At 38.6% G+C, this 19210-nt stretch overlaps 1 protein-coding gene across 1 annotated transcript in view; it reads right to left on the bottom strand.

Moving 5' to 3' along the window:
- Positions 1 to 19210, bottom strand: part of LOC140931579 (uncharacterized) — a 38068-nt gene that overhangs the window by 1806 nt on the left and 17052 nt on the right. Inside the window, exons 10-13 of the mRNA XM_073381381.1 lie at positions 11542 to 12525; positions 10683 to 10919; positions 393 to 1742; positions 124 to 249 (exon numbers count right to left, since the gene is read on the bottom strand). Of these exons, the coding sequence (XP_073237482.1) occupies positions 124 to 249; positions 393 to 1742; positions 10683 to 10919; positions 11542 to 12525 (2697 nt within the window). The remainder of the gene's footprint in view (positions 1 to 123; positions 250 to 392; positions 1743 to 10682; positions 10920 to 11541; positions 12526 to 19210) is intronic.

Raw genomic sequence — 19210 nt, forward strand, 5'->3', positions numbered from 1 at the left:
CTTACATGTTAGGTACTTTATTGGCCTAATATCAGATTTGAGTATCTTAATCTAGTATTTCTTTTACGAGGGTGTTCACTGTATTATCTGTGCAAAATATACAGGAGGAAAATACACTGTTACCGAGTTTTTCACACTGTATTTGCCCATGCTTCTGTAGCTGATCAAAACTAGACAATGGAAATGTTTCATCAGCGGAAGCCAATGGCAGAGCGCCAACATTTTCAGGCATCTGTGAATCATCCACACCTACAAAATAAAAAAGGTAAAAATGTATTAGTAATAATTGTTATAGTGAGAATAATTGATTAAAACGGATAAAATCTTATCAAATGATGCGGAAACATTAGGTAAAGTCATTGACATAATGCAGTCAAATAACTTATTCTTACCAACAAGGCGAACTTCTGGTATGCATGTTCCACCAGCTGACGAGTCGGCCAACGTAAAGAAGTCCCTGCTGTCGAGGGAAACTGCCTCAGATCCCCATTTGTAAACCAGACGGAGGCTTACAATCGTTTCTACCGTGTTGACAGTGCGTATTTGAAGGTGGGACTTGCTTACTTCTTGTCTGGTTTCCACGAAATCTGTACCTAGCTTTTTTTTGAGGTCGTCAAGAGCCTCCAATAGTTTCTGCTTCTTTGTCGAACAAAGACACACTTGAAGAACGTCCGATGCTTGCTCTTCCAGCTTTATTGCAGCTACGTCGATGAAATGCACCATGCATCTATTTAGAACTTCCTCACCGGAAGGGTTAATGACGATGACTGATTGGAATGCTCCTTTCTTGCTAATTTGTCCATCGATGTGTACACATGCAACGACACAAAGCTGTAGTTCATCCCCAGGTTTTTTCTTCAATTGAAAACGCTGAGAAAATGTGTCCAGTGAGCTATCGTATTCAACTCCCTCACTGTAAGAAGTCATTGCAACATTTTCTGAGTTATTGAGTTCAAATTTCACCAGTTTTGAAGGATCAAACTTTGCGAAATTTACAAGACTCAGTGAAACGTTGCAAAAATCTCGAAATATGACTTGATCAGTAGGGTCAACCTGATCAGATATAACGTCTCTCAGGCATCCAGAAAAGAGCTCTAATCGCTTGTGTAACCTCACGTCTTGCTTGCAGTGTTTGAAAAAGGGTTTTAATGCCTCCAGCATGTTGAGTACTGCCAGGTTTCTACCCCAATTCTTTATTTTTTGTGATGGCTGTTCCAAATTTCTCAGACACAACAGCTCCAAAATTCTGCTTACGTCATAAAAAAGATGCAAGACTTTGTTTTTTCTCGGCTCAGGATTTTGAATACTTGAACTAAACTGGTCTATTGTTTCTTTAGGGAGGCCCCTTAAGCCATTTTGTACCTGTGAAACCTCCTCCTCAACGAATATTTCTTTGGTGATTTGAATGAGGTTAGGAACAATGGCCAAAAACGCTTTGACAGACTCATCTGGTGAAGAGAACACCTTTCGATATTTCTCTTCAAGGTCTTTTGGCACAGGTCGATGAATTTCCATATAGTGTACATAGCTGCTGGATGAAGCTGCTCTTTCCACACCATCTGTAGAAGTTTCCAATTCAATGCAACAGTCCCTTAACAGTGTGTCGCAAAGAGTTTGGATCTGACAGGCAAAATACTTCATTAAGTTGGCATCTGTGCGTTGCAAGCCCGAGATCTTAGCTGCGTATTCTCTCAAGTGTCTGACATGCATCTGGCCCCGATGTGTTACGTTGAAAGTTGAACCTAGTAATAGTGAAAAATATAATGAAATCACAAAGTCAACTTTCAAAAAGGTACATCGATGCTTTTATATCTCACAGTTCTTGCAGTTTGTCTTGTCATTAAGAACCCGTCCTCCGAAAACGCCGCTTTGCTTTACCCGTGTACAGAGGAACCTCGATATAACGAAGGGCCGAGGGACTAGCAAAATTAGTTCGCTATAACGATGTTTCGTAACATTGAGGTTCTTTCTCATACATTTTACTATTACTGGGGTAAAGAAAATAGTTCGTTATACCGAAGACTTCGGTAAATAAAGGTTCATTATATCAAAGTTCCACTGTAAATGGAAAACGGAGGTTTTGGAAAAGATGACGTCATGGACTCAGATACTAGTAAATGTGCATGAGTAGTATAGGAGGGATGTTTTACTCCACTTTTTTGAGCAGGAATCTCATAAGCGTGAGCAGGAATAAATTAACGCCGATGACGTCATAGGCTATTGTCCTCATCTCATTAACTTGCGGTGGAATCTCATTAAGTATATCCAGTTTAACGGGTTTATCAATGACGTCATGTGCTATTTTTAGATGGATGATGTCATGGTTGGTATAACCGGTTTGACAGGTTTTAATTATTTTCGGAAGATGATGTCATATGTATTCCGGGGTACTATGATGTCATAGTTGTTTTGATTGGTTGACCGGAATTAGAGAGACGCTCATTGGCTGTCTCGTTTGACGAAGCATTCTGGTTAGTTTCCGTATTTTTATTGTTTGAACGGTATAAAAGCCTGCTCACTGCCTTCCCGCATACTAATTTGGATTTCCTGCATACTAATTAAGTGTCTTCCTGCATACTAATTCGGTAACTTGAGCCCGGTTTTCGGACCGTCTATTAAAAGAAAAATAGGAATAAGAGAAGCGATCACCTAGCAACGCGAGAAACGGCTTCCTATATCTTATTTAGCGCTAAAACTCGGATATATATAAACAAAACATACACAAATAAGAGCTGTAAACTCTTTATTTGAAGTTTGTCTGACTATTACAGAACTGTTTTCTCCTTTCTATCTCGAGGAAAAGAAAAACTATTGAATTCTTGTCATTTTCACGCACGGTTAATCAGTTAATTGTGCGAGTTCACAAGCCCAAAGTTGAATACAAATTAGTTCATCTGTACAGCTAGACCCAAGGGAGCACCTTGACGTCAATTGGAACACGCGACTAATAATTGCTAGCAATAAAACCCCAAGAGAGATACCGTTTGAAAAAACTTTATTAAAAAACAATGACAAAAAGAGTCAAATACACAGCGATTTGAAAGGAAAAGGGATGAAAATTAATCCATTGACTGACTATTACAAATCAGTTTTTTTTCCGTTCCAAAATAATCCTTCCGTGTCTACACAATTTTCCTATGGCCTCTAAGACAAGAGTTCGACTTTCTTTGTTTCTTGCACTTTGTCTTGTTCTTTGTAGTTCGTCTTTTAGCGCGTGATTTACCATTAAAAGAGGCTTCATTTCTCTGTGATCTTGACAGTTCGCAGTACACCGTTTCTTGTGTCTGTACTGGATTGTGATTTGATTGGTTGGAATCGAAAGAACTAGCGATCGATAAGCGAAAATTCTTACTCAATCGACTGTATCGGGGGGGGGGGGGGCTGGCAGCGAGGTCTGGAACCGAGTTTACATGATCGCCCCAGTTAAGAAATTTGGTCGAGTGAGACTGAGTAGCATTTTCCTTCTATATGGCGGAGAATGACATGGAGGGACGATGAGTTTTTGCTCGGTTTTGAGTTTTCCCGCGTCCAAACATCAAGAAAAGGTTTTCGAGAACATTTTTAATGGAATTTTTGGACATCAAGAGGCGTGCTGTATGAACAGTTCATGGGTGACTAAACTTAGCGTGATTCGGCACCTCGGTAAGTTCTCTCGGCAATTTATAAGCTTCGTGAATTTTCGAGCAACCAGCCTAGTCTCCATCTCCTATATTTTTCCACCTACAGTGGTATTAAAAACTCTCTTCTTTATCCTAAACATATGCTACGAGCTCACTATATTAGTATGAGTCTTGCAACAGTCATATGGGAGTGTTCATTAAACCAATTTTCTACTTCGCTGTTCGTAAGTTTGTTTGTAAATCGAGAGCCAGAACAAATATTTATGGGCGAAAATACAGAATACAGGGGCACTTTAGTAAAAGCCAGGGTAAATTTTCCAGTCACTTTGCTTCACATATACTGGGTCTGTCAGTATAAGCTATTTTTAATATCAGAAGGCTGGGAGGGTTTTACTGAACCTTCAAAACCTTCACTAGAATATCATTGGAGTGATAATCAATAAATTTCCAACAACAGTACTGTATTTAGTAGTTTTGTATTAGATAGTGACTTCGGTTTCGAGTACTCCTTGAAATTGTTTGTACAAAAATTACCCTGTAGTTCTGAATTTTACTTGAAATGATTATAATGGTTTAGTGTGGGGACAAGAGGCGTATCGAGTTGCTAATAAGAGTGAGTACATCAGAAAGGGGTATGCATTGAGAGAATCCGTCAAAGGACTGAAGTACAAGAAACAGAAAAAAGAAAATTGAATGTTTTGCAAAGTTTATAAAGAGAATCAGAAGGAGCTTAAAAAATGTACAACCTCAGTTGTTTGTGTAAGTTATGAATTTGATTTACAACAAAAACAAACAAGGTAAAATTGATTTTATATCAACCGTCAAAAGAAGTTATTGTCCCTTAAGCCCAATCCCTTCAGCAGTTCTTTTTAGGATACTACCCTTGGCTTATTTGGCCTAGATGGGTATGTGCTGCTGATTTAGGATGGTGACCATTTCATCCTTTAGAGTTTTGAACAGGGTGTCTGTTTGGGCTGTGAAGGTTGATGAAGAGCAGTCTATGGTTACATTTTTGGTACCACCATTTTTTCCCCAAGTTTTTTCCATGTTTCTAAGTTTAAAATCTAACTTAATTCTGTATGCTAATGCAATGAATCAGAATAATAAAATAAGGTCTCCTGGCTTAAAAAGGGAAGGGAAATAAACAATGTGTCCTACTACCCATAGTCTCTTTCAGTGCAAGCCCAGGGAGGTGATCTCACATTTTAATACCCTTTTACCACTTGTCGTAACAACAAAGTCAGTGAATGTTTATGGTCTCTGAAAAAGGTTTTTGCCTGCCTCAACACAAGTTTCCAACTGCTATTCAGTTGACTATAAATAAATATATTTTTTCCAAGGCATCCTATGGTGTTTTTCATATCCAGTTGGGAGGATTTGAGAGGATTTGATTTCATTAACTACATTTATTTAAAGCACAGACACAAACTAACCTGGCAGGTTGAGTGATGTCCGAAGGTGTAAAAAATTACATGCAACTGTATGGCAAAAACTGATCACAGTGGCCAAAGGAAAGGCAAAAATAGAAATGTCACCATTTTCCTGACTTTATAATTATTCCTGAAGCATATTTAACCAGATGTGGTCCTTGTCAAAACATGCAAAGTTGAACATTTATTTTCTGAACCTAGCTAATCCCAACTTTTTTAAAACCATAATCTTGTTCCAAGGGGTAGTTTTTGGAATTTATAATTATTCCCTCTTTGTTTGCAACAAAACACACTTGAATGAGAACTCAAACTGAAGGCAGTGTAATAACTTCTGTCATGAAAATTGAATTCCAAACACAAAAAAATAATTACGCTTTCATTTTCCTTAAGATTCATTTGTTAGAAACTACGGTAAAGTTTAAATTAAATCACACGAAGAACGAAACTTTAACATATCAACATGTGCAAAATCAAGAATGATCTCTTGGCAAAATTTATTTAGCTTCTAGTACATAAAAGAAATTTACATGAACTACGAGATTTGACCATGCCACTCAATCATCCAACACAACTCTGCCAGGATAAGTTCACAATCAAGGATGTAAAATTAAGAATCTCAATCATCATTTCTTCTCGTATTAAAGGTGCAGTAAAACCGTAAACAACTCTGACAACTCTTCTACTCGACCACAGCCACCGCACTTTTTTTAATACCGCGAAAAATTAATTTTGGGCCTTTCACTTGAAAATATAAACTCTTCTACATACGTATTGGAGGGCTGGCCCTTCTTTTAGTCTTGTGGGTCTCCTAAACAGAAACACATAGTCAAAAAGTCGGACATCCAAGAACATGTTCACTAGTCTCGTTCTTCGTTCTTAGCGTAGCAAACCGCACGTAATGACAAACGCAAAACCAGAAGAAAGGAAAACGTAAGCTTCACATTGCCGCGGAAAAAAAATTGATTATGGCAAAGTCCAAAGAAAGCAATGACCAACAGGACGAACATTATAAACGCGAATTCACTTCACACTGTCGAATCGCTGCGAACATGAGCTTCTTATTGTTTTTCCCAGCCCGTTTCGCGCATGCTCGCTACAGTTCTCGAATGATTGAAAGATTTCTTATCTGGGGCGATCATGGAAAGCCTAAAAGCGGCAAGATCAAAGGCCGTTGCCAGCCTCCCCTGGACTGTATCAACAGCAGCCCATTCCACAAGATGAAGACTAGTCCAACTATGAATGTTATAGAATTATTTTTCCTAGACCTTTGTATTGTTGCGTTTCAATAAAAACTGTAAACAACCAAACTTTAAGAGTGTTGTATTGCTGACTTGAAAATAATAACTATAATAGTAAACTTGCACAATAAATAAAAAAAAATCGGAAATTTGAAATACCAATTACTAATGCACGGTCAAAACTTTTTTAATTAGGCACTGTTATTTGTGATTACACTTAATAAAGATGATGATTCCAATGTTGAGAGTTGTTGCGTGACTAGCGATGCGCGACACCCACGCGTGTGTCTGAGAAAAAATAAAGACACATGACTAGAAATGGCCCGTTTGTCTCCTTTTGTCCTGGTTTTGGCCTTTCAGGCCTGGTTATGGCCTTTCTGGCCTGTGTTTGGCCTTTCTGACACTCTATAACCTGACTATTTGCGAAAAAGATGTCATTTGTGTTCATCCATCGAACTGTCAACATGGTTTACAAGAGAGTTTGCAGAAACTGTCCTATTTCATCGTGTGGGGCGAAGTACCTTGTCAGATTAGCTAACCATCTCGCGGATGTTCATCAGTTAGACCACATACAGCGAAGACAGTATCTACAAGAGGCGAAACTGCAACCTAAAGTTAAAGTCGTCGTTTACGAAAGTGAAGCGGATAATCCCGGAAAAAATCACTATCACAATCCAGTACAGACACAAGAAACGGTGTACTGCGAACTGTCAAGATCACAGAGAAATGAAGCCTCTTTTAAGTAATATATCAAACATGAGATGCAGTGAAGAGTAAGAAGAGACCAAGAAGAGAGTTGAAAATACGACGCGCAGCGGAGTATTTTTGACGAACTTCGAGGTGTTTCATCTGGTGATGAAACACTGTGTCGAATGTTTGATATTTCTTCTCAAACAAAATCATTTTTGAAGGAGAAATTAAGGATGCAAATACTAAGCAGTGTTTCATCCGATTTCCAAACACTCATTAAACATTAATTTCCTTTGTATTTTCTTAATGAATTATTAATGAGTTTGAGAATGGTAAATCACGCGCTAAAAGACGAACTACAAAGAACAAGACAAAGTGCAAGAAACAAAGAAAGTCGAACTCTTGTCTTAGAGGCCATAGGAAAATTGTGTAGACACGGAAGGATTATTTTGAAACGGAAAAAAAACTGATTTGTAATAGTCAGTCAATGGATTAATTTTCATCCCTTTTCCTTTCAAATCGCTGTGTATTTGACTCTTTTTGTCATTGTTTTTTAATAAAGTTTTTTCAAACGGTATCTCTCTTGGGGTTTTATTGCTAGCAATTATTAGTCGCGTGTTCCAATTGACGTCAAGGTGCTCCCTTGGGTCTAGCTGTACAGATGAACTAATTTGTATTCAACTTTGGGCTTGTGAACTCGCACAATTAACTGATTAACCGTGCGTGAAAATGACAAGAATTCAATAGTTTTTCTTTTCCTCGAGATAGAAAGGAGAAAACAGTTCTGTAATAGTCAGACAAACTTCAGATAAAGAGTTTACAGCTCCAATTTGTGTATGTTTTGTTTATATATATCCGAGTTTTAGCGCTAAATAAGATATAGGAAGCCGTTTCTCGCGTTGCTAGGTGATCGCTTCTCTTATTCCTATTTTTCTTTTAATAGACGGTCCGAAAACCGGGCTCAAGTTACTTACCGGTCAAGTCTAGGCAAACCTATTGTTCCTATTGTAGTAGAGTGACGCTTATTAGTAAACCTATACCGAATTAGTATGCAGGAAGACACTTAATTAGTATGCAGGAAATCCAAATTAGTATGCGGGAAGGCAGTGAGCAGGCTTTTATACCGTGCAAACAATAAAAATACGGAAACCAACCAGAATGCTTCGTCAAACGAGACAGCCAATGAGCGTCTCTCTAATTCCGGTCAACCAATCAAAACAACTATGACATCATAGTACCCCGGAATACATATGACATCATCTTCCGAAAATAACTAAAACCTCTCAAACCGGTTATACCAACCATGACATCATCCATCTAAAAATAGCACATGACGTCATTGATAAACCCGTTAAACTGGATATACTTAATGAGATTCCACCGCAAGTTAATGAGATGAGGACAATAGCCTATGACGTCATCGGCGTTAATTTATTCCTGCTCACGCTTATGAGATTCCTGCTCAAAAAAGTGCAGTAAAACATCCCTCCTATACTACTTGCATGCTCCCACCAGAGATGGTACCGTTTTCAGTAACTTTTTTTTTTAATATGTTTATTGATAATCACATTAAATAATAACATTTACAATACTACAAAAACAAGCAAACAAAAAAAAAAACACTTTAAGAAGAGACATTAACAGAGTACAGCAAAATTAATTGTCAAATTATTACAGGGCTAAAAGAAATTATAAAAAAGTACAACAGGGCAATGAAATAATACGGAGTTAAAACAGTTAACTTAAATAAGGCGTCAGTATCCACGTTTTCAGTAACTTTTGCTTTTTCATGTGGACGGGCAAATAAAAAATAAACAACGCACTGTGCAGGCGCGGACTTTTCAGAGAACAGAGAAAATAAATGTCCATTTTCAAACCAGACGGAGCCTATCTTTTAATTAATTGTAATGCAAGAGCATAAAACAAGTTTCCACACTATCTGAAGTCACCTTATCTTCTCTAAAAAAGGTGGTCAAAAGAAAGTTGCAATGACAATAAATTTGGGCGATAAGCATCACGATTGGGAAATTTATTAAACGAATTCATGTATTGTTGGGTTAACCCTGGGAACTATTCTATAATGTGTTTTATCAGTATTAAATCTGTTTGGGTGTATCATGTTCGCATAAATAGGTGGTTGGGATATACGGGCATACTTAAACCCAGTTCAAACGTCGAACTTTTCACTTACCGAAGCTAATTCTTTCAATTAAGTACGTGAAAATATCGACGATCGAATCAGTTAAGTTCGACATATCTAATTTGGGTCGACCCAGGACCCGGTTGGACATTTCGACTGTTGAGCGACTTCGTTTGAAACGTCGAACTATTCTTGTACCGAACCTAATGCAAAAATTATGGTAACTTATTGTCACCGCTAATGATTTCCTATTTCACCCGTGAGCGGAAAAAACTCACAGAAGCGTGACGACCGTTGACCTTCCCTTAGCAGCGTTCTTGCAGTGGAATTTAAACTGACACTGGGCAGCATAAAACGGTTTATACAACTTGCTTTTAAGCGCCTATTTCCGTACAAAACTGGTACTCTATTGTTGTGTTTCAATGGGAGTACAATTTAGCTGAACATAACAGAGCAATAGAGAAGGAAACTCGCTACACGCAAGATTTTCCTACTTGGTAACTAATTCTGAAGCTGAATTCTAAAACTTTTGTCTACTATTCCTACTGAATCGAAATAGAAGGCACCCGAGTCACTAAATATGATATCTGTTCAGTCCACGAATTAGGTTCGGGACATGTAAAGCTCGACGTCTGAATCAAGCGTCAATCTTTATTATTTGGTCGACCCAAACAGGTATTAAGTTCGGTACATGAAAAGTTCGACATTTGAACTGGACCTTATTGCCGGAATTAAAATTTTTAAGCCGCCTCAAATTCTTTTGACTATCCATCTCACTCGAAATTCGGAGTACCCCTTCCTTTCCCTAAGGATTTAAAAAGCCTACCAGAACGCTCCTTAGACTCGCAGACGAGGGGGTGATGAAGGGCAAGGGAAAGGGAATGTATCCTTTCCTTAGTCACCCCGCCCACAGAGCCTTGTAAAAGCCGTTTTCTTATACGGATGTTTTACTTTCCATTGACATTAAGAAATGGATTTAAGACGGAATCCATCAGGAAACTGAGTAATTTTAATTTTCGGTGGACAAAAACCTTGTACTAGAATAATTAAAACAATATCGCACTCTTCTTTACATTTTTCAAGGGCTGTAGATGTAACTAGTTATATGTAATAACACCAAAGAAAATTTCTTATGAGATCCCGAGAAAATAGATGTCAAATTTCACAAAATGACATCTTACACATGAAATTTCAGAATTTTACCTGTGTTTTCACAATTTTTGTGAAACTTGACATTTATTTTCTCGGTCTCCCACGAGAAATAGTCTTTGGTGTTGTTACAGCTAACTGATAAATTGTATCCACAGCCTGGAGAAATGTAAAAAAGAATGCGATATTGTTAAAAATATTATGCTACAAGTTGAAGGTTTCTGTCCACTGAAAATTAAAATTACTCAACTTCCTGATGGATTCCGTCTTAATCATTTTCTATGCGACCATCTTCTAGGTGATGGGTTCAACATGATTCTTGCGATCGTGAAGGAAACCATATACGTGGCCACCAAACTGTTGCCGCCTCACAAAATTCGTTTACGCAGGATCAAGCGCTATTATAAAGACTAACCTTGCTTTGTCTTTTTCCAGCACTCGAGGTCTTTACTGAGTGAAGTTAGGTCTTCTGCCATATAGTTCTCCCTCAACCTTTGTTGCAATATCATCTTCAGTTGTTCGTCCTCCCCTCTCCAAGACATCACAACTTGGTTGATCAGCTCCTCTGGCATCTCAAGCACACGTGCAATAGGTACAGCGTTAAAAATGTCTCCATGCATCTTTAAAAGGTTTCTTACGTAGCCGCAAAGATCTGTGACGAGTTTCATTTATGCTAGTTAGACATCAGCAGCGGAAACGGGTCATCCGAATTACGTACCCATATTATGTATTACAGGTAAAACAAGAGAATATTATCGGACAGAGAGGGAATCTTATGGTGTTCGCTGGGACATGTGAATTTCACTGGAGATATTTTTAGAGAAAGTCTAATTCCTGGGACGTTTGCACTTTTTATTCGATTGTTTGAGCAGCAAGTCAAAGCGCTACCGCCTCAAAGCAAACAATGGAGATATTGTAATTGCAATACACCAAAAGAGCACATCCCGTTATTCTCTTCCAACACAACTGAAGAAAAGTTTGTGGAACTCTCCAGAAACCAACTTCCGGTTAATTTCAAGCATTTAATTGGTCTAAAAATAACTTCGGCAAAATTCACATATCAGAGGTGACCCCGCCACATGGCCTCACTTGAGACATTGGCAACCTGCTTGGCGGGCGTTTGATAGGTAAGGAAGAATTGGGGAGAGCCAATTAAGGAGCGCCAGAACGCCAGATTTCTGAACATGCACTACAAAGGGTAACCTCAGAAACGTTCTTTTGGAGGACGAAGTGATGTAGAAAAAAGAAAAAAAATGTAATCTCGTTTAACCTACCAACTTCGCAGAATTTCCTCTCACTAATGTGGCCAAACGCCCCCTTAACAGTGATTGTTCCACAAGCAATCCTAACATCTTTCATACTTCTTTCCAGGGAAAGTGTAACGGCGTAACCCGTGTTCCACCAGATATAAGAATCTACCTTGAAATCACTGGTTATTTCATGCTGTCTGCCAGCCAGGTTATAGTCTTCCCCGAGGCAGACGGAGATATGAAGACGTTCATTGTTGTAGATGCCAGTTTCTTGATGTCCATTGATATGACGTACATGCAGCTTTCGAAACCCCTTATTTCTTAATTCCTTCATAGCCGAGGTTTCTTGCTCCTCATAGAATTGTTCACGGTAGACATCTTGGCTCACGAACAGCAAGGCAAGCTCGTCGCTTTTTGGAGACTTGTCGTTAAGCCACACTGATAAGGTGTAGTGGAATGACATTAAGTTAAACCTAGTTAGCAAGTGAAGCCGAGTGAATCTCACCACAGTTAATAAAATAGCAATGAGTGAGAAATGTTCCACTTCAATCTGCACTTCAGCGTTTGGCTTATCAAGCGTCGTGGCCACCGAGTTAGGAGTGACATCTTCCCAGGTGATCATTCCACTGCGTTCCTCCCTCCCATTCAAAATAACAATATCATTGAAAGGAAAATCGCCTATTTCAAATTTCACCGTCAGTGTGACAGGTTTCTTGAACAGGAGACCGTCCGGTTGAAGGCGAATGACAGGTGCACCAAATATGACGTCATTTTCAAGACTGTTTTGAACAATAAGGCCATAGTATCTGGAAGGATCCTCTAACGAAGTGCTTACAGACACAGGATTTTCTACTGCTTCAGGAGGGAAAACCAGTTTGATATTCTTCTCAGTGACAACACCGCCCGTACTAGAAATTACGTTGATCATTCGCTGCGTTGGACTTCTGTGTATGCAAGTGTCAGTCCTCTGTAAACTTTCCCCAGTACTCACTGAAGAGGAGTCGATTTCTGTGATTAAGGATAGGCAATAGGCCGAGGTTAGCTCCAAAGAAACTTCATGTATGGTGTTGAGATTAATTTGACATAGTTAAATATGGTTTGCATTCTCTGATATGTAGTGCTGGTAAGCTTTAGAGTAATCAACTAATTCCATCAGGGCTTCGCCCACAATTCAAAGCTTTAAATCCGCCAGCGGGGGTCTGGACTTCTTCACTGACCGCTGTACCTTTTTTTAATTAGAATAAGTACTTAGAATTATAAATTAATAATAGGTTTTTGGTAATAATTATTATTGTCATTGGACTAGTTTTATCATTATTATTATTTTCCTTTCCTTTTCTCTCGGAGATATTAACTACGTCGCCATGAGTAAAGGTATGGGAAAAAGATTACCACAACTGTATTATATAAAGATGAAAATTTCTTACGAGTCTGGGTTTTATAGCAATCGGAGTCGCCACGGCAACGTAACGACGACGCCATTACGTTTTTTATTTATCTTTGTGTTTCTCTGTACCAAGAGCTTTTTTTTAAGAAATCGCTTAAGGGAGTTTGTACCTGCCATCATTGCCTCAATTATGGCAAAGTTTGAACAAATTCTATGAGGGCGTTTTCGAGATGTTTTGAAACGAAGTTTTAAGCATCATAAAAGCAGTGAAATAGCATGCTATCCACACAATTAGCTAATTTTTTAAGAAAATCATAAGCTTTGGAAGCGTAGCTTCATCTCATAGTGGTTTGATTCCATTGAAAACTGCGTACAAAAAAAAGGGAGAATTGCTCCGGGCGATCGCGAGTAAGAAGAATTTTTTTAACTTGCATTCAGCTGCTTTTGTTACAGTTTTTGCACGTAATTTAGTCCATGCCTACAAATTTCGCATTTTTTAAAAAACCGCTCGATAATTTTTTTTTCTAAATTTGACAATCCCGAGATCAATCGTCTATAAATATACCCTACACGTTTTAAGAACATTGAAAACAGAGAAGGCTTTTAAATAGGGCCTCAAATATAACCAATTTTCCCCCCAGATTTTGTGTTTACAAGTGAACGTCCTTGTTTCTCGGATGGATAGATTACCAAATTTTCTTAGCAATGGGGCTTCCCTCGGGCGCGTTTCGCACGCGCGGAGAGCTTCGCCTATAATAGCGAGTTTACGCAACAGGAAGGCAGAAGAGGAGGCCGGCAAAACGATTATGTGTGACAAACGTGACAGGGCCATCATTTGCATGATCTGTCGTGGTCTTCACTAAATGTAAATGTTTTCTGGTGTTTTACAAAAATATCTGTTTAAAGTGCTACTGAAACGAAAAATCAGTCTAGCAAAAATAGCAATAATTATTAGTTTGATGTCTAATTAACCGGGAAAAATGGTTTTGACGGCATAAAAATGATCTTATGGGTATTTGTTTTCCAACCCGAACATGGCCAAATTGCCGCAGAAAGTGCGTCCAACGGCCCCTTAATTAAATATGCATATGACGTCACATGGTTGACACATCGTACGCGGGTAAGTTTCTCTTCACACAAATGACTGCAATGGCGAAGCACGGAGGAAAGACATATGCGGACAGTAGCCAGGAAAAATACGCTGTACCAACAACACTAAGATTTCTACGCATATATATAAACCGAAAAAACTCGATGAGTGAAATTTGTGCGGACTCAGAGACTGGATTTTCAGCTCACCGAGTACAGCTATCGGTGCTCCGAAGCTTGCTTCAGATCGACTGAGGTTAAGGACTTAAATGCCTGTCGATAAGAGGGAAGAAAGTGGCTTTGACTCCAAGTAATCAAGCAGCAGGGAGTTAAAGGAGTGAGTCTTAGTATGAGGATCAGTTCCGACTGTTAACTTTGCAAATGGACCCAAATGATCGAGATCAAAGGACAGATCCAAAATGGTGAGTGTCAAATCACGTCTTGTTATGTTGTCTTCACTGCATGCTCATGTCGTTTAATACTTCTTCATCGTTATTATAAGAGAAAATCACCGAAATTATTGGACATGCTGAAGCGTATTATCCAGATTTCAGCAATTCCCTTTTAATTTGGGAAATTCTCATTTGTAGAGGTTTTTCAAATATTAAATCTCTCTAACGTTTATGCAGATTATCACCCGTTGAAGGCTGCTGTATCTTGACGAAATACATTTAACTTTCCTTCCTTCATTAAAGAGAGAAATAACAGTAATTCCTCCTCCCCTCCCCCTAAAAATCTGGAGGGCATGGTCTAGAAGGTATTTTTCCTGGTAATATCTATACATCCCCATAAAAGCTTTAAAATGGTTTGAAGATACACCCTTACTACACCCCTTAAAGGATCCAAGTCTAACTCTAGACAATTTCATATAAAGGGAGTATGAATTATTCCTGAAAAAGATAGCAACCATTTCCTCTGGTAAAAAAAGGAAAAACTGACATAAGAAACAACTGTATACCCTTCAGGTGAGGTTACAAGAAAGGCTGGCCTTGCAAGTAATGATAACATAGACATGTCCACAGTCACCCCTTAAACTATTGTCATTGACTCAGGTTCTTTTAAAATAAGGTTTGTAAAACGAGGTAACCAGTTAAAAAATATACTCCCTCCGCCCACACAACTCCCCAAGAAATGCAAGTAGCTTAGTTTATTAGTGTAATGAATGTTTTGGTTGCAGTTGATGTTCAAGTTGTATCATCCAGCAATGCCAACAAGCAGGAAAACCACAACAGAGATAGATGTGCTGATTGCAGTAACACCCAAATGCAGCTTGGGTGTACAAGAAATTGCATTTCAAAAGGATTGACTCCACCAGTATAGCTTAATGGTTTTACTTCTTTGTTTGGTCATGGTGTAAAATATAAATGCATGAATCTAAGACAAAGATATTGCACTCTCAAAATGCAGGAAATTATAAGCAATTGGCCCCTCAGAAATTGACATTTAATGGTACTAATTACAGGGTGATGTTTTGTGAAGCTATAGCCAAACAAAATAACAGTCTTTTCTTTAAAATGCAGAAACTGTTGTTCAGGCTTAATGTTCCAATGACTACATTGAAGCTCCTTATTTGACACCCAATGAAGTCTTGTCTTTTTTGCCATAGTACTTTTCCTGAATTTGTCCACTTGACACAGTATAATAAGAGAAAAGTACAGTTTGTATAAGTTAGTAAAAAATGGCCAAACAATCCAAGGTCTGTGTTCAAAGTAATAGCACAGAGCAAACACAAATATATCACTAAATATTTCAATTGTGGAAAGGAACTGTTACTCATTGAGATCATAGTTTTCATAAAGCTGTTGCTCCAAAAAGAGCGGTTTGGTTGTTTGTTTGCTCATGGAGCTATCTTGTGTCGGCTTTGCCCTTCCTTTACTCTGCTGAATTGCAACCTCTGGTGGTCTCAGTCAGAAATTTTGTTACAATTTGTGGTACACAAAGCCTGAAAGTGGTGTACTGTTACCCCGTCCCAGTGGTCCAAATATCCTCCTCATTAAAATAAGGGTTGGTGTTTTATCCATAAACGATATAACAAAATTCTGGGGTCCAGCAAAAAACAATATCATATGATACTGAATTATAATAAATACATAGTACACTGACATGTCAGGTGTATTTGGCTAAATTCCTATGAAAAAAGTTCAGGCTTTCAAATTTTATTGACTACAAAATTGTTATTTATTATTAATTACTGTTCAAGAGGAATAAAAACTCATCGCATTTCCTATGAAGGATTTTAATCGTGATACTTATATTGAGTTGATCCAGACTTTCGATCGATTAATCAGGCTAAGGGGCTGTTTACATGGATGGAGGAGGATCCTAGAAGGCGGATGGTCCTTGCACCATATGTTTTCTGTATTCTATTAACAAGCAAAAAGTTGTGCATGTAGTAGTCCCTAGTATTAGCATCTTCTGAGCTTAGAGGCAGGAAGATCCTAAAACTAGGCAGATCCCAGCACCATGTAAACTGCCTTTGCTAGGAATATCCTAGAACCAGGGACGAACAGAACAATAATGCAGCAAGCTTTAATTTTTAATTCCTTCTGTACTATTAACCACAGAGACCGAAATTTCTGCATGTAAACTAGGACTTTCTTAGTGCTATGATATTTCCTCCCTCCAAGTAAACAGCCCTCAAATAAAGAAGATTTCGAGTTCATAGCTTTTTGCCCTTTAAGAAGGCGAAATTGTTCCAGCACAGTCGCTGTTGTTTTAAAACACATGAGCAGAATACAATTCCATTGAGCGGGATGAAGTTTTCACATGACCGCCGTGACTTCTTTACAGCAACGACAATGCAACTCCAGGGCATTGGAAGGCAGCTGAGCTCCTTCTAGCAGTTTCTTCATTAACACCTTTATTTACTAGAATAAATTGAGGAAAAAGGTGTAAGTTAATAAAGTTAAGCTTTATACTAGTGGAAGGTGAACTGTAAACAAGCGGGACAAGTGCAGGCAAATGCTGAGAGGAAAAATAGATTCGCACGACCCGAAGATATGCCGTTAAAAATCTTACTTACCTTGTGTCAAGAGTTATCTGATTGTCAGATCTTGCCCTTAAAACGACAAGAGTTTGTATAGTAGCTTGTCTTGTTCGTCTGGTTCAGTCAAAATAAAGGCCTTCCTCACAACGGGCTCGGACCGATACGGCTCCACATGACAAGGACACAAACTACGCCAGAATCTCTCTCGCGTTCTCTGTTCCTTTCCCCGGAAACACACTTATCGCTTGTGTTAGTATCTGGATCGTCTGAACTAGACATTTTTCCGTGAAGAATGATATAAACAATTGATGTTTACTGTAAACTCCAAAGAGACGAAAGAGACCTTCGCTTCTGTGATGTCAACCATGTGACGTCACTCGCGTAGTCCTTCGCTGAAAATTTCGCAGGCTCAATATTTCCTTTTTTGACGCACTAACCTACCTTACTTTTCGCCCCGAAATCAACTTTTGATGGAAAATAAGCACTTTAAAAACAATTAGAGTTAATCTAAGATTGATAAAACGTTTTCAGTGTAAAATAGCCAATTTGATTTTTCGTTTCAGTAGCACTTTAAAGGACGGATGAGGTTTAAGGTAAATTGTTTTCAAAGAAAACTGATTATTGTCACGCTTGTCAGACAAGGTTTGCAGTCTTCCTTCCTCTCCCGTCCTGTCTCTGCAACTGTTATTAGTGAACTTACGCTACAGCAACAAAAATAAGCAACCCTTGGTCAACTTGTGAGAACAATGTTCTTTCAGCTGACTTGAGTTAACAAAATGTGGTAATCGTATGCTTTAAACCTGAACACACTGTAATTTTCAGGGAGTTATAATAACTCCTCTAGTGGGGCTAATTTAACTCCTTACAGTGGAGTTATTTTTCGTGGAGTTACTTTAACTCCAAAAAGGAGTTTAAACAACTCTTTTTCAGGAGTAAAAGTGACCCCAGATATTGAGGAGTTAAAATAACCCCAAAAAAGGAGTTATCCTGTACCTAAAATTTTTACTCCACTTTCAGAGTTAAATTAACTCCAAAAAGAGTAAAAACAACCCATGCAAGGAGTAAAAGTAACCCCATTTCGGAGTAATTTTAACTCCAGGCTGGGAGTAAAAAGAACTCTTTTTCAGGAGTAAAAATGACCCCAAATACGGAGTTAAATTAGGAGTTAAAATAACCCCAAAAAAGGGGTTATCCTGTACCTAAAATTTTTACTCCATTTTTGAAGTTATAATAACTCCCTAAAAATTACGGTGTATATTATATATGTAAATTAATTTTATGAAATGTCATTTTTTATCATATTAGATATTTTTCGTTAAAGAAAACCAGGGAGGAGCAGCGTGGAAGTCAACAGAAGTAAGTTTATTATTTATTTTATTTCTTGTTTTCTTTCACTCGCGTTAGAAAGGACTTCCGTTTTTTTTTTTGTCCGAGGGGAACCGGTTCTAGTTTTGAAAGGTTCGAGTTTGCGCGGTATCTTTCTCCTTTCAACGGCTCTGTTCGTGAGTGGAGAGGTTTTGATCGGAGCGTGTGCGAAACGGGGACTAATATGAGCCGCGTTTGGCAAGAAATTCTATTTCCACGGTTTGCAAAGTGCCTGGGACATCATTAAGTCCGGGAAGGCTTAAATGGGCGCTCGTTGCTCAAAGAACCGAGCTTCGTGCACAATCCGAGAGACCATCCGGTGGATGGTGTATAAGGTCTCTGCCTAGCTCTGCACACCGTGAAGAAGTCTCCAGCAGGCAATAAGGGGCAAATTGGTCAGTTTGGACATAAGAAAAGAGGGCCAACGAAGTTTTTGGCTGTGATTTTTGCCTTGCTGGAGACTTATAAATTGTCTTGTTATTGCCAGGATGCAATGTGTCCCGCACGAGTTGAACACGGATTTCCCACAATGCACCGCGAGAAAGGTTAAAAACATGTTTAATATTTGACCATTACAGTGAGACTGTTCTGTTGTTGTGTTTCAGTTTCTACGACGGACGTGCTGATCTTTGAATAAGCGAGCAACAACGGTGAGTAGCAGGCTTTTTGCCAGGAAAGGTTATGTTACAAAGTCGTGAAAGTGTAGTTGAAATCAAAGTCTGTGGTTTCGTATAGCGAAGGTTTATTTTTGGTCGTGTGTCGAGCGACTCTGGAAATTTACTGTGTCCAAAAAGAGCCGCCGTCCTACTGCACAGGCTGAATTGTCGTTCATTTACAATTTATTGTTGGCATTGCAAGCTAAATGC

This window comes from Porites lutea, chromosome 3 (assembly GCF_958299795.1).
Source record: "Porites lutea chromosome 3, jaPorLute2.1, whole genome shotgun sequence".
Lineage (NCBI taxonomy): Eukaryota > Metazoa > Cnidaria > Anthozoa > Scleractinia > Poritidae > Porites > Porites lutea.